At 45.3% G+C, this 24,015-nt stretch overlaps 1 protein-coding gene across 1 annotated transcript in view; it reads right to left on the bottom strand.

Annotated features, from left to right (window-relative positions):
• LOC139227586 (cytosolic carboxypeptidase 4) overlaps positions 1-24,015 on the bottom strand; it is a 267,409-nt gene that overhangs the window by 171,221 nt on the left and 72,173 nt on the right. The window contains exons 12-14 of the mRNA XM_070858449.1: positions 9,477-9,554; positions 7,541-7,633; positions 6,298-6,446 (exon numbers count right to left, since the gene is read on the bottom strand). Coding sequence (XP_070714550.1) covers positions 6,298-6,446; positions 7,541-7,633; positions 9,477-9,554 — 320 coding nt within the window. The remainder of the gene's footprint in view (positions 1-6,297; positions 6,447-7,540; positions 7,634-9,476; positions 9,555-24,015) is intronic.

Raw genomic sequence — 24,015 nt, 5'->3', positions numbered from 1 at the left:
CGGAGGGTCGAACAACTGAAAAAAAACTCACCAATAAAAAATACAAAAACTATCGGAAGACCTTCAGGGGACCCCATGCAGGTAAGTCGCTGTTGAAAACATTTTTTTAAATGTTCACTTATGTTTTTTTCAGTTTCTTCAGACTTACTGTCGGGGACAGACCAGCCTCCATGCAGCGGCCCACTCCCGTTCGGCCGTTGACTCCCGCCCACCGGAATCTGGGAGCTCGACAGGCGGGAGGTCAGTTGCACCACTCGGCCATCCGCTGACGTCAGCGGGCGGTTCCTGGCGGTTCTCCCCTCCCGCCCACTCCCACCTGCTCCCGCCCACCTCCAAAGTGGCATTGGGCGGATCTTTAGGAGGAATGTCGGCAGAAGTGGGCGGTGAGTTGATGAATTTCGGCCCCATTGAGTACAAAGGTAAAGAAGATGTGCTAAACCATTATGAATCACTGGCTGGGCCTCAGCTGGAGAATTGTGTTCAATTCTGGGCACCACACTTTAGGAAGGAAGCCAAGACCTTGGAGAGGGTGCAGAAGAGATTTATTTGAATGGTACCAAGGATGAGGAGAAAGGACATAACCAAAACAAAAAAGATTGGAAAGGGACGACGTGTTCCTCCTTGTTCCTTTCCAGGGTATCGCACCTTAAAACAACACCATCTGCCCTGACACGATCGGCAAGAGCACGCCGGTAGCAAAGAGCGGTCAGATTATGTTGCACAGGGTTTCTTTACAAAAGCTGCTGTTACAAGTTTGGATTTTTTGCTAATACGTAACCTGCATAGCCCCCATTGTGTGCAAAGTTAATGCAGTTGGTCCACTGCCTCTGGAGAGCTCTCATTCAGTTTAGTGAAACCCCTGCCCTATTCCCCCAGTGTCCCCTGCAGCTGGCTGCATCGAGCCCACATCCGTGTGTCTGCTTTTCAGCCCTAGCTTTGTCTCAGGCGTGGGCTGCTGATGTATATATGTTTTTCTTTATTCGTTCCTGGGATGTGGGCGTCACCAGCAAGGCCAGCATTTATTGCCCATCTCTGATTGCCCTTGAGAAGGTGGTGGTGAGCCACCATTTCAGAGGGCAGTTAAGAGTCAACCACGTTGCTGTGGGTCTGGAGTCACATATAAGCCAGATCAAGTAAGGACATAAGAACATAAGAAATAGAAGCAGGAGTAGGCCATTCAGCCCCTCGAGCCTGCTCTGCCATTTAATACGATCATGGCTGATCCGATCATGGACTCAGGTCCACTTCCCTGCCCGTTCCCCATAACCCCTTATTCCCTTATCGGTTAAGAAACGGTGCATTTATTTCTTAAATTTATTCAATGTCCCAGCTTCCACAACTCTCTGAGGCAGCGAATTCCACAGATTTACAACCCTCTGAGAAAAGAAATTTCTCCTCATCTCAGTTTTAAATGGACGGCCCCTTATTCTAAGATCATGCCCTCTAGTTTTAGTCTCCCCCGTCACTTGCATCTCTCTCTGCATCCACCTTGTCAAGCCCCCTCATAATCTTATACGTTTCGATAAGATCAGGTCTCATTCTTCTGAATTGCAATGAGTAGAGGCCCAAACTACTCAACCTTTCCTCATAAGTTAACACCCTCATCTCTGGAATCAATCTAGTGAACCTTCTCTGAACGGCAGATTTCCTTCCATAAAGGACATTAGTGAACCAAATGGGTTTTTCCGACAATCTGTTAGTTTCATAGTTACCATGACTGATACTAGCTTTTTATTTCAGCGTTATTTATTAACTGAATTTAAATTCACCATCTGCTGTGGTTTAAAGTCATTCTCCAACACTGCAACTCCCAGTTCTTTCCCACTTGTCCAGAACTGACACTCCAGCCACACTTTGGACAAGGGTATTTATTTTACCTTTAAAGTACACACAAATATAAGCTTTTCCACCCTCTGGAAACTGCAGATGTATCAACATCAGATTACACACTCTATCAAGCAACTCTCTGCTCACAGTGGTCACATGCAGGCACTGTACCATATCCTACGAATTCAGTGCTGGGTCTAAACACTGCACCATATTCTGTGAATTTTTTGTCACTACACAGCTCCTGACAGCGTCTCACAATTATCTTCCAGGCGGTGCCCTGGACTCCCTCGTGGACCAGCAAGTGCTTGATTTGTGTCACACCTTATTGCACTTCTAACATTTTAATATCTCCGGAATCATTTCCCTGTCATCCTCCAGGCTGCACAACGTTCAGTTCATGAGACTTGAGTAATCGTGCAGTTTGGCAAATTGCTCACTGGACAATCAGTGTGGGACTTCTGTCCCCCACCCAGTTGTTGGCTCATTGCTGTAAATTAGGCCACAGAATGAGCAGCTTACTTAGTCTGGAACAACCTCCGGACAATTATTTTTTAACACAAACTCATGCACTTCATCACAAATCAGTCTATAGGGGATTAAAATATTCTTCTCACACAGCCCGTCTTTCGTACACCTTCCTGATGTGTAGTTGTACATGGATGATGTGAATGTTTTGTGCACCAAGTTCAGATCTTCAGACAGAACTAACGCGGAATTATCAGAACTGCAATTTATACTATGGGAATACATTCGTTAGTCATTACTTTTGAGTCAGCTGTAATATCTTATGAGGTGGGGTAAAATTGGTCAGGTGTTAATATCTTTCTGCAAATATCTCACTTCAATGGCTCTATAATCCGAGTAATTAAATTTGTCTATTCCGCAGTATGTTAATCTGCAGACTTTAACATTTCAATAGCTAGTTCTTACCCTCATGCAATTTTTGACCTAATTAAATTCTCATTAGAGATTTTGACAGAAAGAAAATCCATTCAGCATAGACTTCTCCCATTGCCACAAAATTATTGTGCCAGTTGTTGGAGGTGCCGTCTTTTGGATGAGGCGTTAAACCGAGGTCCCACCTGCTCTCTCAGGAGGATGTAAAAGATCCCATGGCTCTATTTAGAAGAAGAGCAGGGGAATTATCCCCAGTGTCCTGGGGCCAATATTTATCCCTCAATCAAAATAACAAAAAAAAGCAGATTGTCTGGTCATTATCACATCGCTGTTTATGGGAGCTTGCTGTGCGCAAGTTGGCTGCTGCGTTTCCCACATTACAACAGTGACTGCACTCCAAAAGTACTTCATTGGCTGCAAAGCGCTTTGAGACGTCCGGAAAGCACTATATAAATGCAAGTCTTTTTTTCAGTTCTCAATATGGTCAGCACTACCATAGAAACAATGAGCTTTGCTCAGAGATACAATTGGCTGAAGCCAGTTTTTAAAATCACATTTATCCTTCCAAATTCATACAAAATATAATGCAGTGAGCCTGATAGTCTCCATCTCAGAGTACTTGAGGAAGTGGCCCTAGAAATAGTGGATGCATTGGTGATCAATTTCCAGCAGTTTATCGACTCTGGATCAGTTCCTATAGACTGGAGGGTAACTAATGTAACACCATTTTTAAGAAAAGAGGGAGCGAGAAAACGGGGAATTATAGACCGGTTAGCCTGACATCGGTGGTGGGGAAAATGTTGGAATCAATTATTAAAGATGAAATAACAGCACATTTGGAAAGCAGTGACAGGATCGGTCCAAGTCAGCATGGATTTATGAAGGGGAAATCATGCTTGACAAATCTTCTAGAATTTTTTGAGGATGTAACTAGTAGAGTGGACAGGGGAGAACCAGTGGATGTGGTGTATTTGAACTTTCAAAAGGCTTTTGACAAGGTCCCACACAAGAGATTGGTGTGCAAAATTAAAGCACATGGTATTGGGGGTAATGTATTGACGTGAATAGAGAACTGGTTGGCAGACAGGAAGCAGAGAGTCGGGATAAACGGGTCCTTTTCAGAATGGCAAGCAGGGCTCAGTGCTGGGACCCCAGCTATTTACAATATACGTCAATGATTTAGATGAAGGAATTGAGTGTAATATCTCCAAGTTTGCAGATGACACTAAGCTGAGTAGCAGTGTGAGCTGTGAGGAGGATGCTAAGAGGCTGCAGGGTGACTTAGACAGGTTAGGTGAGTGGGCAAATGCATGGCAGATGCAGTGTAATGTGGATAAATGTGAGGTTATCCACTTTGGTGGCAAAACACGAAGGCAGAATATTATCTGAATGGCGGCAGATTAGGAAAAGGGGAGGAGCAACGAGACCTGGGTGTCATGGTTCATCAGTCATTGAAAGTTGGCATACAGATACAGCAGACGGTGAAGAAGGCAAATGGCATGTTAGCCTTCATAGCTAGGGGATTTGAGTATAGCAACAGGGCGGTCTTACTGCAGCTGTACAGGGCCTTGGTGAGAGGCCTCACCTGGAATATTGTGTTCAGTTTTGGTCTCCTAATCTGAGGAAGGACGTTCTTGCTATTGAGGGAGTGCAACGAAGGTTCACCAGACTGATTCCCAGGATGGCAGGACTGACATATGAGGAGAGACTGGATCGACTGGGCCTGTATTCACTGGAGTTTAGAAGAATGAGAGGGGATCGCAAAGAAACATATAAAATACTGACGGGACTGGACAGGTTAGATGCAGGAAGAATGTTCCCGATGTTGGGGAAGTCCAGAACCAGGGGAGAGTCTAAGGATAAGGGGTAAGCCATTTAGGACTGAGATGAAGAGAAACTTCTTCACACAGAAAATTGTTAACCTGTGGAATTCTCTGCCGCAGACAGTTGTTGATGCCAGTTCATTGGATATATTCAAGAGGGAGTTAGATATGGCCCTTACAGCTAAAGGGATCAAGGGGTATGGAGAGAAAGCAGGGAAGGGGTACTGAGGGAATGATTAGCCATGATCTTATTGAATGATGATGCAGGCTCGAAGGGCTGAATGGCCTACTCCTCCACCTATTTTCTATGTTTCTATGTTTCTATGTATCATTGGCATGTTGCCCGGCCTGTGTGTTATTTATAGAATAGGCGTAATGGGGTTTGTTGTGCAAATGATACAATGATACAACACAGAAGGAGGCCATTCGGCCCATCGTGCCTGTGCTGGCTCTTTGAATGAGTTATCCAATTAGTCTCATTCCCCTGCCCTTTCCCCATAGCCCTGCAAAATTTTCCCCTTCAACTATTTCTCTATTTCCCTTTTGAAAGTTATTATTGAAATTGCTTCCATCATCCTTCCATCTCATCTCTGGTTCTTTTGCCCTCTGGTGACCAACCCTTCTGCCACTCCAAATGGTTTCTCCTTATTTGCTCTATCAAAATTCTTCATGATTTTGAACACCTCTATTAAATCTCCGCTTAACCTTCTCTGCTCTCAGGAGTACAAGCCTATCTCTTCGTAACTGAAGTCCATTGTTTTCAAGTCACAGCCCTATCTTAGCGACTATGCTTCAATTATCATATGGAACAGAGGATTTGTGACCTTGCACATATAGCTTCGGACATGACACTCTGGGGCCAAACTTCACCCCTGGCGCACCTACCATTTTCTAAGTATTTTTACCGTCGTGTCAAACGAGGCGGACTCTTGATCCATTTTCAGCTCTTTGGCAACTTTTTTGGGAGCGGACCGGAAGTCGGTCATAATGGGGTCGGAAATGCGGCGGTAAGTCCGGGTGAGGGGCGGAAGTGGGGGCGAGACGGGGTTTCCGCTGCTGTCAGTCAGCCGCGGAGTGGGGCTGACATCAGTGCGTGTGTGCGTCACCACGTCGCTCCCCTCCTTTACAGGGGAGCGAGGCAGCGATTGTTTAGGCTCGGCCACTGAGCCACCAGGGAGGGTTTCGGCCGGGCCCAGCGGCCTGGCACCCAAGAGGAGGTGCCAGGCTGGCTGTTGGCGGTCCGGCTGAACCCGCGGCCATAACTGGTCCGGCCGATCGGGAAGTCAGCCGGCCAAAAAGAAATGGCGGCCGCGGCAGTGCACCCCGCCCCTTGAAGGGCCGCTGCACTGCCGTTGCCCACAGAGTGAAAGGAAGGTGCATCGACACAGAAAGCTGGTGGGGCACCGCGCGGCGGATCTATGATTTTTCCAGATAATTTCCACGGCGGGGGGGGGGGGGGGGGGGGGTGCCATGGAGGTGTGGGAGAGCGGCGATGCGCGCTTTGATGGCGCGCTTCGGATGGTTGGCAGCAGCGGGGCAGAAATGGGGACCATCAGAAAAATCCTCAAGCTGAATTTCGATCGTGGTGGCCATTGGACCGCAAGTCAGCAGCCGCTTGACTCTGCCGCCTGGCCGCTGCTTTCTGGGCGGTAAGTGGCCTTTTTGGGGAGGCTGAATTTTGGCCCCTCTCTATTTTAATGGGCCCGAGATGCCGAATTTCTCTGTGCCCAGAATCTTTGCTTCTTACCGTAGTTGAACTGGCTGTTTGTCTTCTCACAGTTAATAATGTTGAATCGATATGGGACTCCAGCTTTCATGCTGCTGATCTCAAAGTAGAACCACTGGTGCTGAAGGTCTGTGTTGATGTCGGCATTCATAATCAAATCATATTCATATCTAGACAGGGATAAGAAATAATGAGGTTTATTAAACAATGGAAGTACTGCACCTGGACTGCACCAACTCTAGCCTGAACAGAGATTAACAGCAGTGACAGTATGGGCATTCTGCCCTCCAGCTAAGCATCCACACAGAGCAGCTCTGTCCATGAGCAACACCGCTCATTCCTTCATTTTGGTAAAATTATTTCTAAACGATGGCCAATTATAAAACATTATAAAAACTACTTATCATAGTGGATTATTCCCCCTGAAAGTCATCATCATCATAGGCAGTCCCTCGAAGCGAGGATGACTTGCTTCCTCGCCAAAAAAGGGATGTGTTTCAAGAAGGACCTAATATTCCAGATCCCGAACTACATGTTGAAGGGTGGAAGATGCCTGTGAGTGGATTTTTTTAACGTGTGGTGACTGTTGCACACCAGCCACCACACGGGCTTGACAGAGCTAGGTCTTGGTCCAGTGGCCAGGGTTAATCAGGACGACTGGAGACCAGCTCTGCTGCACAGACCTGGTGCGCACACATATCGCAGTGTGGGCTGGCCCCGTGCTGCCCCTGGGCCCCTGGCCCTGAACTCACGCCTCTCCTTCGGCCCGATCTCGCTGCTCCTGCTGTAACTGCCCACGCTCCAATCACCGAGCTGGACCTCGATGACGTCCCTCTTCGCTGCCGTCGCCCTCCTGCACCAGCCCGTGCTGCTCCCTGAAATAGTATACCTCCACGCCACTCCCGGGGCCTCCAAGCCACTCCTTTAATGAAAGTACAATGTTGCAAAAGCTTTGCATCCCCAAGGCTTTGTGTGTATGTGCTACGAAGCCAATTAAACCAGAATTCCTACAACGCAACAGTGACTACACTCCTAAAGTACTTCATTGGCTGTAAAGCGCTTTGAGACGTCTGGTGGTCGTGAAAGGCGCTATATAAATGCAAGTCTTTCCTTTTTTTTTAAAGAAGGTTCCAGGTTTAGTTCCTGGTCTGGGTTAAGTTGTCTGACCTTAGGCAGGGCAGTGTTAGGGAGTATACAATTAGCGTCAATGGTTTCACGACACACACCAGACTGCACTATGTACCACACACTGCATTACACTTACTTGCGAATTTGAATAGCTTTTCGTAGATTGCCGGACTCAAAGTTTGAGTAGAACTTCAGGGAGACGTCAGCTTCTGATGTAACCAATGAAGGACTGTTCACAAAAAAAGAGAGAAAAAGTTGATAGGAACACTAATTGAACCCAAAATAAACATCAATAGGTTCCTTGAAACACGTAATTTTATAAAACAAATAAGTGTCTGACACAGGTCAGTAACTTTATATCCCAGTTCGTCACACTATTGTGGAAGTAATGCAACAATAAACAGCTCTCTATCACCCTGTCGATTTCTCGGGAACAGGTTTAATAGCATGCTAAAGCAAATGGTCAGAACATATCTTGAACTATTGTCTGTAGCTCTTGTGTCCTGGGAAGTATCACAGGAATAGACTTTGAACTTACTATACACATGCCAAATATGCCAACAGTTGCAGGACGAAGATACTCTTAGAGAATGGTGGAGGTTTTTACTATTTCTGAAATTTCCCTATTCATCTTGTCAGGGGTGGAACCTCTGTCTACCCCTTAAAAGGCAAAATGATGACAAGGAGCAGAGCCATGGTTGGGGACTTCCCGTTCCCCACCAGTGGGGTTCAAGTCAAGCAAGTGGCCTGGACCCTGAACGAAGACCCCTAAAAGGCTCAGTGGGTAGCACACTCACCTCCGAGTCAGATGGCTGTGGGTTCAAGTCCCACTCCAGGTACTTGAGCACAAAAAAATCAAGGCTGACACTCCAGTGCATGCTAAGGGAGTGCTGCACTGTCGGAGGTGCCGTCTTTTGGATGAGACATTAAACCGAGCTCCTGTCTGCTCTCTCAAGAGATCCCATGGCACTATTTTGAAGAAGAGCAGGGGAGTTATCCCCGGTGTCCTGGTCAATATTTATCCCTCAATCAACATAACAAAAAACAGATTATCTGGTCATTATCACATTGGTGGTTGTGCGCAAATGGGCTGCCACTGCCACGTTTCCTACATTACAACAGTGACTACACTCCAAAAGTACTTCATTGGCTGTAAAGCACTTTGGGATGTCCTGAGGTCATGAAAGGCGTTATATAAATCCAAATCTTCCTTTCTTGGAAAAAAAATTGGCAGTTCAGCCTTACCATTGGGGCTGAGGGGACCACAGATCAGATCAAATAGGATCCCAGGCAACAAACCCCTTCGGCCAGACAGTATATTTTAAAATATTGCCTTGTTGGTTATGGCCTAATTTGCAATCCTTTTAAGGGCCACCTGTTAAAGCCACACGTAGACCCGGCTGCCTCAGGGCAAACTAATATTGCAGTGAAGGCCTCAAATAGGCGCGCGAGCCCTTACATACATAGGCAAACTACCACCAAGTGTGGGCACTGCACACCAATTTCCTGGCCTTTACCAATATGGGCAGATGCTCACCTCCAGCTCATAATGAGCGTGTGTTTCTTTGCCTCCATATTGGAGGTTTAGGAGGCCGTTTAGGGCCTGAAAAATAGGCGCTGCATGGCTGAATTTCCAGACCGTCACTTTTAAGAGTGATGCTTTGCAGAATCCCTAGACATCTCCCATGGTGCTCATTCCGAAGTAGAACACAACCCAATTCTGTATACCTTACAGGAAATTAAATGGTAAAAGGAAGCTGATGTGTGCCAATAGCCTCACAAAGAGAAGACCCCATTGAGGCTTGGGGCAATAGGTCCCTTATGAGTTGCCGGAGCAAAGGATAAAACAAGTCTCATTAAGTAATACAAATACAAAGAAAGACTTGAAAAATTGGGGTTGTTTTCATTAGAGCAGCTGGCAATCCTGTCCATTTATTTTATGCTTTTTTCTGGTGCATTGCATCAGCAAAATACTTAAACTTGCCAGATTCTGAATTTTTGGCAACCATATTCTATGCAATCTGGGATTCGAAAGGCACATCATGTATGGAATGTAAAATGAATTGACTAACCTTTCAGTGTCAAAAACAACCCTGTCCAGAACATCCCCAGGGTTGACTAAACGTTGAATATCTTCAAATATTTTATCACTAAAACCAAAGATATGTACAAAGTTTCAAAATTGCTTCAGTATAAGCCAATAAAAAATTATTAATAAAAGCATAATACAGGAGTACAAATACACAAATCACGAAAAGTTGCGAAACAGATTAGCGAAGCCTGAAAAATACTAAACCGAGCAGTAGGGTTTATTTCTCGAGGTATAGAACTGAAAAGTAGGGAAGTTATGTTAAACCTGTATCGAACCTTGGTTGGATCACACTTGGAGCACCGCGTACAGTTCTGGTCATCATATTAGAAAAAGGATATAGAGGCACTGGAGAGGGTGCAGAGAAGATTTACAAGGATGATACCAGAAATGCGAGGGTATACATATCAGAAAAGGATGAACAGGCTGGGTCTCTTTTCTCTTGAGAAAAAAAGGTTGAGAGGTGACCAAATAGAGGTGTTTAAAATTATGAAATGTTTTGATAGAGTGGGTACAGAGAGAATATGTCCACTTGTGGGGAAGAGCATAACTAGAGGCCATCAATATAAGATAGTCACCAAGAAATCCAATAGGGAATTCAGAAGAAAATTTTTTATCCAAAGTGTGGTGAGAATGTGGAACTCGCTACCCCAGGGAGTGATTGACGCAAATAGTATAGATGCATTTAAGGGGAGGCTAGACAAGCATGTGAGGGAAAAGGGAATAGAGGACGATACAAAGATGGGAGGAAAAGCAATGTGTGAGTAGGACACAAAAAATCTGCAAAAGGACATAGATAGGCTAAGTGAGTGAGCAAAAATTTGGCAGATGGAGTATAATGTTGGAAAGTGTGAGGTCATGCACTTTGGCAGAAAAAAAATCAAAGAGCAAGTTATTATTTAAATGGAGAAAGATTGCAAAGTGCTGCAGTACAGCGGGACCTGGGGGCACTTGTGCATGAAACAAAAAAGGTTAGTATGCAGGTACAGCAAGTGATCAGGAAGGCCAATGGTATCTTGACCTTTATTGCAAAGGGGATGGAGTATAAAAGCAGGCAAGTCTTGCTACAGTTATATAGGGTATTGGTGAGGCCACACCTGGAATACTGCGTGCAGTTTTGGTTTCCATATTTACGAAAGGATATACTTGCTTTGGAGGCAGTTCAGAGAAGGTTCACAAGGTTGATTCCGGAGATGAGAGGGTTGACTTATGAGGAAAGGTTGAGTAGGTTGGGCCTCTACTCATTGGAATTCAGAAGAATGAGAGGTGTTATTGAAACGTATAAGATTATGAGGGGGCTTGACAGGGTGGATGCAGAGAGGATGTTTCCATTGATAGGGAAGACTAGAACTAGAGGGCATGATCTTAGAATAAGGGGCCGCCCATTTAAAACCGAGATGAGGAGAAATTTCTTCTCTCAGAGGGTTGTGGATCTGTGGAATTCGCTGCCTCAGAGAGCGGTGGAAGCTGGGACATTGAATAAATTTAAGACAGAAATAGACAGTGTTGTAGGCATTAGGCACCTGCTGAATATATCAAAACCTAGGGCAACGGCACCTGTAGCATAAGAAACATAGAAACATAGAAAATAGGTGCAGGAGCAGGCCATTCGGCCCTTCGAGCCTGCACTGCCATTCAATGAGTTCATGGCTGAACATGAAACTTCAGTACCCCCTTCCTGCTTTCTCGCCATAACCCTTGATCCCCCGAGTAGTAAGGACTTCATCTAACTCCCTTTTGAATATATTTAGTGAATTGGCCTCAACTACTTTCTGTGGTAGAGAATTCCACAGGTTCACCACTCTCTGGGTGAAGAAGTTTCTCCTCATCTCGGTCCTAAATGGCTTACCCCTTATCCTCAGACTGTGACCCCTGGTTCTGGACTTCCCCAACATTGGGAACATTCTTCCTGCATCTAACCTGTCTAAACCCATCAGAATTTTAAACGTTTCTATGAGGTTCCCTCTCATTCTTCTGAACTCCAGTGAATACAAGCCCAGTTGATCCAGTCTTTCTTGATAGGTCAGTCCCGCCATCCCGGGAATCAGTCTGGTGAATCTTCGCTGCACTCCCTCAATAGCAAGAATGTCCTTCCTCAAGTTAGGAGACCAAAACTGTACACAATACTCCAGGTGTGGCCTCACCAAGGCCCTGTACAACTGTAGCAACACCTCCCTGCCCCTGTATTCAAATCCCCTCGCTATGAAGGCCAACATGCCATTTGCTTTCTTAACCGCCTGCTGTACCTGCATGCTAACCTTCAATGACTGATGTACCATGACACCCAGGTCTCATTGCACCTTCCCTTTTCCTAATCTGCCACCATTCAGATAATAGTCTGTCTCTCTGTTTTTACCACCAAAGTGGATAACCTCACATTTATCCACATTATACTTCATCTGCCATGCATTTGCCCACTCACCTAACCTATCCAAGTCACTCTGCAGCCTAATAGCATCCTCCTCGCAGCTCACACTGCCACCCAACTTAGTGTCATCCGCAAATTTGGAGATACTGCATTTAATCCCCTCGTCTAAATCATTAATGTACAATGTAAACAGCTGGGGCCCCAGCACAGAACCTTGCGGCACCCCACTAGTCACTGCCTGCCATTCTGAAAAGTACCCGTTTACTCCTACTCATTGCTTCCTGTCTGACAACCAGTTCTCAATCCACGTCAGCACACTACCCCCAATCCCATGTGCTTTAACTTTGCACATTAATCTCTTGTGTGGGACCTTGTCGAAAGCCTTCTGAAAGTCCAAATATACCACATCAACTGGTTCTCCTTTGTCCACTTTACTGGAAACATCCTCAAAAAATTCCAGAAGATTTGTCAAGCATGATTTCCCTTTCACAAATCCATGCTGACTCGGACCTATCATGTCACCATTTTCCAGATGCACTGCTATGACATCCTTAATAATTGATTCCATCATTTTACCCACTACTGAGGTCAGGCTGACCGGTCTATAATTCCCTGTTTTCTCTCTCCCTCCTTTTTTAAAAAGTGGGGTTACATTGGCTACCCTCCACTCCATAGGAACTGATCCAGAGTCAATGGAATGTTGGAAAATGACTGTCAATGCATCCGCTATTTCCAAGGCCACCTCCTTAAGTCCTCTGGGATGCAGTCCATCAGGCCCTGGGGATTTATCGGCCTTCAATCCCATCAATTTCCCCAACACAATTTCCCGACTAATAAAGATTTCCCTCAGTTCCCCCTCCTTACTAGACCCTCTGACCCCTTTTATATCCGGAAGGTTGTTTTTTTCCTCCTTAGTGAATACCGAACCAAAGTACTTGTTCAATTGGTCTGCCATTTCTTTGTTCCCCGTTATGACTTCCCCTGATTCTGACTGCAGGGGACCTATGTTTGTCTTTACTAACCTTTTTCTCTTTACATACCTATAGAAACTTTTGCAATCCACCTTAATGTTCCCTGCAAGCTTCTTCTCGTACTCCATTTTCCCTGCCCTAATCAAACCCTTTGTCCTCCTCTGCTGAGTTCTAAATTTCTCCCAGTCCCCAGGTTCGCTGCTATTTCTGGCCAATTTGTATGCCACTTCCTTGGCTTTAATACTATCCCTGATTTCCCTAGATAGCCACGGTTGAGCCACCTTCCCTTTTTTATTTTTACGCCAGACAGGAATGTACAATTGTTGTAATTCATCCATGCAGTCTCTAAATGTCTGCCATTGCCCATCCACAGTCAACCCCCTAAGTATCATTCGCCAATCTATCCTAGCCAATTCACGCCTCATACCTTCAAAGTTACCCTTCTTTAAGTTCTGGACCATGTCTCTGAATTTACTGTTTCGTTCTCCATCCTAATGCAGAATTCCACCATATTATGGTCACTCTTCCCCAAGGGGCCTCGCACAATGAGATTGCTAATTAATCCTCTCTCATTACACAACATCCAGTCTAAGATGGCCTCCCCCCTAGTTGGTTCCTCAACATATTGGTCTAGAAAACCATCCCTTATGCACTCCAGGAAATCCTCCTCCACCGTATTGCTTCCAGTTTGGCTAGCCCAATCTATGTGCATATTAAAGTCACCCATTATAACTGCTACCCATTATAAGGTTAGAACTACACCTGTAGTATAAGGTTAGAACTAAATATGTAACTCTAATACCATAAAATGGCTACCCGTGAGGCCTCAAGGGATTTCTGTTAGCTGAAATGGACCGCATTCCTGGAAACTGATAATTGTTGTTTCCCACACACAGGAATAACAAGCAAATTCTGCAGATGTCTCTAATCATTCAGGCCTCCGAAGGTGAATGTTCTGGTGGATGTAAGAACAATACGACTCTGTAACAGGATTAAGATAAGGAGGCTACCCAAGGACAGTAAGATAAGGGGAGCCTGGACTATGTCTCAGGATACATGAGTCGTTCCTAGCAACACACTCCTTAGCAACACATCTCTTAGCAACACATGAGCCACTTTATGTTTAGAAACTAACTCTATCTATTGGTCTAGTTGAATTCATAATCTATATGATTGGATAGTATCCAGCCGAAATGGGTTGATGTAACTGTAGTAAAAACTGTTGTAAAACATATAAAGATCCATGAAACCCCTTGTTCTGTGGAGTGAAGTGCCTGGATCCAGTCCTGAGGCTTCCTCCCCGCTGGCGTTAATAAAGGTCGCATTGGCGTTGGAACCGACTCTGAGTGTTGAGTGATTCTTCTGATAAAACACTAACACTAACAGTGGCGTAGTCGGCAGGATTTCCCGGAGTCGCTGGACGCCCTTGGAAAAACCCGGGTGAGTATAAAAAAAAAACAATTTTTAATTATAAAGGGTGTGGGAGGTGGAAGCTGGTTGATCGACACGAGGAGACGGTCTAATATCTCAAACGCCTAGCCTGAGCCTGAATTAAGAGGACTTTTGTCCCACGTGACGGCCAGGAACCAAGTAGGCGTAGGGAACACGCTTAGACCGTGGGATCGTGATACCGAGAGACATCTTCCGGACCCAGTAGTGTGATTTGGAATATACCCCGGGGGAGAACCAAGTGGTGTACAGCGGCTAACGGAATCCAAACCTGTGAACAGGGTCGGACCAACGGGCAGAGCGGTGGTAGGTAGTCGTTAAGGATACGTAGAGCACTGTGGGAATTGCTTAAACGCGTTTTAAGAATTGTATAAGTTTGTGTAACAGCAGAACTTGTGACCTGACAGCAGCCCAGAGATGGTCTACTACAAGTTGTGCGAGGTAAAAGGCAAACCTCTGAGAGTAGATTCCTAATGGTTCTAGTCCTACCCAGGAATGGCCAGATAAAGCAGATAAACTCGAAAGGGAATCAGAAGGGTCCCTTACCTGCCATCTGGCGGAAAAGCAAAAGAAACTAATCGAGAAAATGATTAGAGCAGAGTGGGATCCTCAGGACCTGCCAGCAGCCCAACGGGAATGGTGGGTGAAGGAACGGAAAAACCAATACCGGTAGTCCACTACAAAAGTTATGTGAGGAATTATTTAGATAAAACTACGAATTCCCTGAAAGGTCATGGATCCAAAAATAGAGCCGGCCAAAACAATAGAGCCGGCCAAAACAATTAATAGGAAAGAAGAGAGACTGTTGTAAATGTCTGGTCGTTGAGTGAGAGTCCCTGTGTGATGTTGTGACTGCGGAATGAATTTTTATGTTGTCATGTTTCTGAAAGCCTGGTTGGAAGAGGAATGCAAGTGTCTGTTTATTTTAGCTAACCCTGTATGTGGGAAGTTTTAAGACATTTTAAGTTAGAAACGCAGGTGTGGATATATTCGGATGAAAAGTTACGGAGCTAGGAAATGTACAAAGGATATGTTTGTTGAGCAAAAGGTAAAAAATTGATTACATTGGGTTGAAAGACATAAATTTAGTCTCGGAATGAGATAAAGAATGCCTTTTAAGAAAGCTTCTAGCTCAAAAAAAAGGGTTTTAAATTACAAAGTTTGAATTTGGATTTTGAGATATTCAGAGAAGGCACAGAAAATACTGAGGTGGATTCAAAAAAAAAATTATTAAATTAAATCTGATCAGGTCAAACTCCTGGGCGAGTGGTGAGCTATCTGCGAAGGTGTAAAAGGAACTTTTGAAAAATGTTAAAAACAGCAAGCTTTAGCAGTTTAGAAGAGACATTTTAACGACTTTGAAACTGGAGCATTTTGAGATAACGAAAAGCAGCCCTCAAACCCTCAAAGCTGGACTCCATTCCAGGTATGGAGAAAAGAAAAAGATAAAGACTCCACTTTGAAAGTAAACAAATGATTTTAAATTAACAAATGTGTTTGTGATGGAAAAAGACATAACTTATTAAATACTAGTTGATGTTTGCTGTGAAAAAGATATTGGTTTAATTAGAAGAAAAAAAATTGGAAGAGGTAAAAAACACTCTGCATGGATTCGAATTTTAAATTATGAGAAAGTTTCAATGCAGTTTGAAAAGATTTCCAAAATGGAACTGGCACAGAAGTTTAGATTTTGTGCTGAGAGAAAAATAAAAATAAAAAAATTGAATTTCAGTAAACAAAATTGCTATTAAAAATGTGTGGTATCGTTTTAAATCATTTTTTAATTCTTTGGCAAGTACTTGAATTAGAAGTTAAGAAAACATTGGAGTTTACTCTAAAATGCCGTCTTCCCTGATGAGAAGATTTTTATTATGACCACTTTACTAATTTATGCTGTTTAACGGATTCCTAATTTCTAAGCAAGTTTTGAAGGCACAAAGACTTAAAAAAAAAAGAATTTTTCGAATGATTACATGAAGTCACATAATGACATCAGGCTTTCTTACAAACCTATAAAGGAGTTAACCCTTTCCATTGACAGCTGTTTTATACTGGACATTATTCATTTGGATTTCTTAATAAAATAAAGAAGACTCACCTGACAGACAGAGGAAATGGTGGGATATTCACAATAAAAATAAAACGGAACTAGCTGGTCAAGAGTTAAAAGCTAAGATAAACAGGCTGGAAGAGATGTTTAAAAAAAAACGGGACTAGATGGATAGTGCAGTGCGCAGCCATAGCACCATCACCGATGGCAATAGAGCCAATGTACCCCACGGTGGGTAGGTGTAGTCCACAAACCCAACCTAACGGTAAAGCAGACAGCGATGTTTGGAGGAATAGTGGTGGCATTGGTGTTGATTGGAGTTTGGATAATATTTATATGGGTCATCGTGCAGGCTCGAGCACAGCAGGCTCAAAGGCAAAACCGATGGCAGCCCAGACAGGGACATGAAGTGATAGAGATGGTACGACTATAAAGAATATGGTTAACCTAATCCTTACCTCCGATTCCACAGAGTGACAGCGACACATGTAGACCAGAACCTAACACCTGGTGACGACCAGGCTATCTGTTTAAAATTTTCAGATAAAACACTCACCAAGATGGGACCGCAGTGGTGACTTCGACACTAGGGACTCATGCTACTGGGAACCTCAAGACCCACGCAAACACTGGATGATACCAATGGATTGCAGCGCAGTCAGGAAATAAACAACTACATGAACTATGGAGTCTTGTTTAATTTAACAGATGGAATGTGCATCCCAGCAGCCAAGGACTGAAGCAAGGACAGGGCTTATTTTAATGCATGGTTACAAGTAAATCCTAACAAGAACCAGGTATGTGTACAGTGCTCCATGGGTATAAGGAGCAGCTGCATTAAACGGAGGGATGTCAAAGGGCCCGACGAATGTACTTTCGGCATAATTTGCGCGCCTCTGGGACAGTGCCAGCAATCAGTCATCCGCAAAAAGGGAGTGGGGCTGTGTGGGTACTACGAGGAGGTGGGAGCGGCTGCAATATCATTGTATGTATGCTTCTCACCCCCTCCGACACCGCGCCCCATAAGAACCACTACATTGCCCGAGGAACTGCCTTGTCCCATAACTACTAAGGGACCAGAAAATGGGATTGTAATGTACAACGAAGGGGAATTATTGTATGATAATGTTAAACATGATATTGTGTCTGTCCTGATCAATATTTCAGGCATCCAGATGCCGGAATACTGTACAGAACAGTCAAGGAAAATGTACAATGTATTAAGTAAAGTTGTAATGCAGCAGGCTGCCGATGCAATGGGTGCCAGTAGATTCCGAGGACAGGGGTCAGCCCCCAGGATAAAGAGGGGAATAGTTAATGATATTGCCACCGTTTTCAATACAGGGACCTCCGTAGTAAACTCGATAGATATACAAGGGTTAAATGAAAGGGTGGAACACCTTAGAGGGGTGATGAAGGGGTTATTAGAGAGGGTGGAGCAAAACTAGGAAGACCAAGCCAACCTAGGAAAGGAGGGTGCCGAAATCCAGTTGGATGGCATCTCAGTCCTGGAAGCTCACGCCAAAACCATCAATCATCTCATTGATAGAGAAAAAGAAGATACAGGAAAGCAAAGACAGGGGCAACTCTGTCACGTTTATGGTCTGTGGATGGTGGGACAGATCCGCCACAATCTCGACCAGATCCAATGCGGGGAAGTACCCGATTGGATTGACAGTTCACATTTGGCTCAGTTGGCTAACCAAAGGGGGACACTGGATAATTGTACTCTGAAGGGACTGACCCGAGTATACCCAGCAATTCCAGACTGCCAGATGGGAAGGAATACTGGGATAGGGATAGTCCTGATGATCCCCATAGCCACGCCGGACTCAGGACCGTTCCCCCTGTACCAACTAGAGAATATCGGAGTAATACGGGAAAATGTCTCCATACGTTACTATCTGACCACCACCTCCGCCATTCGTTGAAACAACATACTTACCGGGATTTCCCTAACAGCTTGCAAGCAAAGGGGGGGGATCACAGTATGCCCTCACCCGGTAGGCCGAGGTGAGCTAGACGAGTGCGGGTTTAACCGAACCGACGGGTGCGTACTAGAAATAGTGCCCGCACACAGACACTTCGCAAGGGCAGGCTACGGAGGAAAGGGAAGATACTGCGTCTCTACCACAGAGCGTTCATACCAGTCTAATGACCTGCAGTGCCCTATACCACAGCCAAACTTTTGCTTTACACCACTATGACCTGTCGCGATCGGGCAAGCGCATATCACCCAGGTTAGGCGCCGGAAGTCCGAAGTTATTGAGGTAACCGATCAGCTCCATGATCATTTGCAGGATTATGACGAGCCAGATCAGGTCCCTATCCCAGATCTAACTGAAGTATTACGAGAGTTGAGGCTCAGAGTGGGTCAATCCATAAAGCTCTACCACCAACTGCAAACTAAAATCAAAGTACTGGCAGAAGATATCGAAATAGACTTACAAAGTCAGAGTTGGTGGAGAAAGGTCTGGGACTGGGGAATAAATGTGAACATCCATCCTTGGATTCGAATAATTTCACACATACTGGTTGGGATACAATTGATCTTAGCAATAACATGGGGCATAATGGCCTGCCAGGCATGCAGGCACCATGAACAACGAAGAGGGACCCATGACCGGTCCCCAAATACTAAACAAGCCTATCTTGTAAAGGGGAAGGAGGATTTGACCTTTGTCAATTTGATCTAAGCAATTGGGACTCCTGAAACCGCGTGACTGGCCAGTACGTTGAGGCAGGGAGTACCGGGCCGTGCACAAAAACTAACAAGTGTAGGGCGGTCGGTTAAAGGGGGACTAGGACTAGCCCCTTTACCAAAAGGAGGGAATTGTTGTAGGCATTAGGCACCTGCTGAATATATCAAAACCTAGGGCAACAGCACCTGTAGCATAAGGTTAGAACTACACCTGTAGTATAAGGTTAGAACTAAATATGTAACTCTAATACTATAAAATGGCTACCCGTGAGGCCTCAAGGGATTTCTGTTAGCTGAAATGGAAACTGATAATTGTTGTTTCCCACACACAGGAATAACAAGCAAATTCTGCAGATGTCTCTAATCATTCAGGCCTCCGAAGGAGAATGTTCTGGTGGATGTAAGAACAATACGACTCTGTAACAGGATTAAGATAAGGAGGCTACCCAAGGACAGTAAGATAAGGGAGGCCTGGACTATGTCTCAGGATACATGAGTCGTTCCTAGCAACACACTCCTTAGCAACACATCTCTTAGCAACACATCTCTTAGCAACACATGAGCCACTTTATGTTTAGAAACTAACTCTATCTATTGGTCTAGTTGAATTCATAATCTATATGATTGGATAGTATCCAGCCGAAATGGGTTGATGTAACTGTAGTAAAAACTGTTGTAAAACATATAAAGATCCATGAAACCCCTTGTTCTGTGGAGTGAAGTGCCTGGATCCAGTCCTGAGGCTTCCTCCCCGCTGGCGTTAATAAAGGTCGCATTGGCGTTGGAACCGACTCTGAGTGTTGAGTGATTCTTCTGATAAAACACTAACACTGACAGACAGTTTCTTAAACGATAAGGGAATTAGGGGTTATGGAGAGCGGACAGGGAAATGGACCTGAGTCCATGATCGGATCAGCCATGATCGTATTAAATGGCGGAGCAGGCTCGAGGGGACATATGGCCTACTCCTGCTCCTATTCCTTATGTCCTTATGTTATGCGGATAGATAAGGAAAGACGGGAGGAGGCTCGAGTGGAGCATAAATGCCGGCATGGACTGGTTGGGCCGAATGGCCTGTTTCTGTGCCGTATATCCGATGTAATCCTATGCATGAACTCCTGGTACTGCGGCTAGGAATTCAAGATCAATTGTTCAAAAAAGGGGAGAAGGATAAACCTGGTAATTACAGGCCACTCAGTTTAGCGTTGGTGGTGGGGAAGCTTTTAGAAACAATAATCCGGGAGAAATTTAACAGCCATTTGGACAGGCATGGACGAATAAAAGAGAGCCAGCAAGGATTTGTTAAGGGCAAATTGTTTTTGATTAACTTGATTGAGTTTTTTGATGCGGTAACGGATGGCTGCCATTAACAATTATTTATTGGTTTGCACTGAAATGATTTTGAAACTTTGTATATGGCCATTCAAAGGGCATTTGATAAAGTACCATGTATTGGGCTCGTTAGCAAAATTAAAGCCCATGGGATAAAAAGGGCAGTAGCAGCCTGGATACTAAAGTTGCTAAGGGACAGAAAACAGCAAATTGGGGTGAATGGCTGTTTTTCAGACTGGAGAGATATACAGTGGTCTTCCCCAGGGTTCAGTGCTAGAACCACTGCTGTTTTTGATACACATTAATAACTTGGACATGGGGGTACAGGGCGCAGTTTTGAAATTTGCAGATGACTCAAAACTTGGAAGTGTAGTAAACAGTGAAGAAGACAGTATTAAATTTCAAGCGGACTTAGGCAGTCTGGTGGACTGGGCAGATGACATTCAGTGCAGGAAAGTGTGAGGTGATACATTTTGATAGAAAGAATGAAGAGAGACCATACAAGCGAAATGGTACAATTCTAAAGCGGGCGCAAGAATACAGAGACCTGGGGTGTTTGTGCACAAATCTTTGAAGATGGCAGGACAGATTAACAAAGAGTTAATAAAGCATATGGGATCCTGGGCTTTATAAATAAAGGCATAGAGTACAAAAGCCAGGAAGTTATGCACACCCTATATAAAACATTAGTTCAACCTCAGCTGAAGTATTGTGTCCAATTGTAGGCACCACATTTTAGGAAGGATGTGAAGGCTTTGGAGAGGGTACAGATTTACTAGAATGGTTCCAGAGATGAGGGATGACTGTTACATGGATAGACGGGAGAAGCTGGGGTTGTTGTTCTTAGAGCAGAGAAGGCTGAGGAGATCTGATAGAGGTGTTTAAAATCATGAAGGGTTTAGATAGAGTAAGTAAAGAGAAACTGTTTCTAATGGCTGAAGGGTCGATAACCAGAGGGCACAGATTTAAGGTGATTGGCAAATGAACCAGGTGACATGAGGGAAAACTTTTTTATTCAACGTGTGGTTAGGATTTAGAATGCACTGCCTGATAGGGTGGTGGATACAGATTCAATAGTAGCCTTCAAAACGGAATTGGATAAATGCTTGAAGGGATATGGGGAAAGAGCTGGGGTGTGGGACTAACTGGATTGCCCTTCGAAAGATCCAGTGCAGACTCGATGGGCCGAATGGCCTCTTTCTGTGCAGTTCGATTCTATGATTCTATGACTTGGCAGTGAAGCTGAAGTCTAGCATTCAAGAATGCAAAGTCAATTGGCCGAGAATTACAACTTACAGCTATAATTTTCAATAATGGAGACAAGTCAAAATATGAGAGGGTTGGTTGAAGAATATGATCTGCCTCACTCATGCTTAACAACCACAATCTGATAACACATTCACTGAATGTGTTACTGACTTCAGTGGCACAGCATTAATATTGCCACAATCTATTGTACTCACTGGTTTGTATTGTCCTCATGGGCAAAAAATGTAGCATGGGGAGACCGATTCCCAAGCGCAATCTCGCGTGCACGATTTATTCCGGAGGTACATCCCAATGCCTGCAGTTTGTGAGATGGCCAACAGCCGAGTGTCTGTGAGGGTTCACCTGGGATTCAGGTAACTCTGGGTTTACATCAGCAGGACTACCAGATGATCCCGCAGAATGTTGCAGTTCACCCCTGCAGTGCCGTTTTGGGCCTGATCGTTTTCTACCCCTTGGGACATCATTAGAGGTGGGGACTGGAATGGCATGCACATAGTACCACGAGGACACCATCATCTTCTGTCTCTTCCATCCTGCCCTTGTATGCTCTGCGTCACTGTACCTGCTGGCCTGCCCCATAAGTGGCAAGGATTGTTGAAGACCCAAATCAATGATTGCCTCCGTTTGGCAAGGCTGGATGAATAACATGTCCGTGAAGGAGCCGTGAGTGCCGTCAAGCAGCTGACCGGCAAACGTCTGAGAATTTACTGGCATTATGGGCTGTGCAGCGAGAGGCTGAGCTGCAGGTCTCCTGCAAGCGGTACTCACTCCTCAGCCGGCTGCAGAATTTCAATGTTGTGTTCCAGAACTCTACACATGCGGGTCGTAGGTGTCCCACTGAAGGCTCTTCAGTAGGTCTCCCAATGACATTAGCAATCGTTCATGCTACGATAACCTGTCGGCTAGATTTCAGGCTTTTCTTTCTTCGGGGCAAAAACGGAGGTGGGACGGGAAAGTTACCGGCCGGGAATAGTTTGTGCTATGGTAAGGAAGTTTCGGCATCTGGGCCCTGCGTCAGAGGGTGCAGCGCGAAGGGAGGCATTGTACACTTTTCATGGCGGAAGGATGGGCAACTCGCGAACTAAAGTGCCGGGCCGTGTGCGCTCCAAGAGAGGCCTGGGGGCGGGGGCGTGGGGGGGCGGGGGGGGGGGAACCTTAAAAGAAAACTCACAAAAACTGTTATGTATGTAATAACTCGATAGACTGAATACTGTAAACTAACACAGGGGCAAACCTGGCTCTGCTTTATTAGGGCCCAAAGTGATTACACTACAATGGTGGCTTGCCTTTTATACCTGGGCCGCACACACGTGCGTACAGCCCAATGACCTCCGACAGTGGCGCCACCTGGTGGCTACTAACCCCAAGCATACATACATGACAAAAACATTCCCAAAACATTGCCCACGCCACCACAACACAAATCGCTAAAAAAAATTAAAAGAACAAACACTCGCACCTACCTTCGGAGTACTTTCCCTTCTTCAACGCCGCCGGCTATGCCGGACCGCACTGATTTCCCAGGCGGTCATTGCGGACGCACATCCGGGCGGATGGGTCGGACAAAAGTCCAAACTCCTGCCGGTGACGCAACCAGGGGCGTTGCACTCCCGGCGCAGCTCTTCCCGGCGGTGCTGCTCAGCGCCACCGCAAAACCGGACCGGAGAAGCGCGGTGGGGCGCAGGAGACCTGAACGCCGCCTTTCACGTCGCTCTGGGGCGAAACCCGGCGCGCAAAGGACCGGATAATCCAGCCCTTTGTTTTTAAATTACAATATTTAGAAAAGGCTGGGCCCTGGATGTCAGGATCCCTGCCCGTACGAACTATGGAGAGACACGATAGACAGCTACGCCCTGCTCTTCCTACCGTGCTACCCCCACTTACCCCGCTGCCATGTATGCCACCCATTGTGCTGCTCTCAAACCGACTTGTTAATCGCTCCTGGTGCAACCAGTCCGATTCGCTCCCTGTGACATCAAGAAACGGCTGACTGCACAGAACACAGCGAAGGCCTATGGGCCCTGACAACATCCCAGATATAGTGCTGAAGACTTATGCTCCAAAACCAGCCACACACTCACTAAGCTGTTCCAGCTACAATGCTGGCTTCTACCCGACAATCTGGGTAAAATGGCCCAGATACCTTCTGTCCACAGACAGCTGCACCATGCTCTTCCTAACATGACACCTCCACTTACTCATGGTGGCTGAATGCTGATGATTGCAGTGTTCAGCTCCATTGGCAATTTTTCAGAGAATGAAGCAGTCCATTCCTGCAGGTGGCATGATCGGAACATCCAGGCTTGGGCTGGTAAATGGCAAGTAACATTCACACCACACTAGTGCCAGGCAATAACCATCTCCAACATGAGAGAACCTAAC

The sequence above is a fragment of the Pristiophorus japonicus genome, chromosome 17, assembly GCF_044704955.1.
Source record: "Pristiophorus japonicus isolate sPriJap1 chromosome 17, sPriJap1.hap1, whole genome shotgun sequence".
In the NCBI taxonomy this organism is placed as follows: domain Eukaryota; kingdom Metazoa; phylum Chordata; class Chondrichthyes; family Pristiophoridae; genus Pristiophorus; species Pristiophorus japonicus.
The sequence above is the reverse complement of the archived record's forward strand: the minus strand, read 5'-3'. Positions and strand labels throughout refer to the sequence as shown.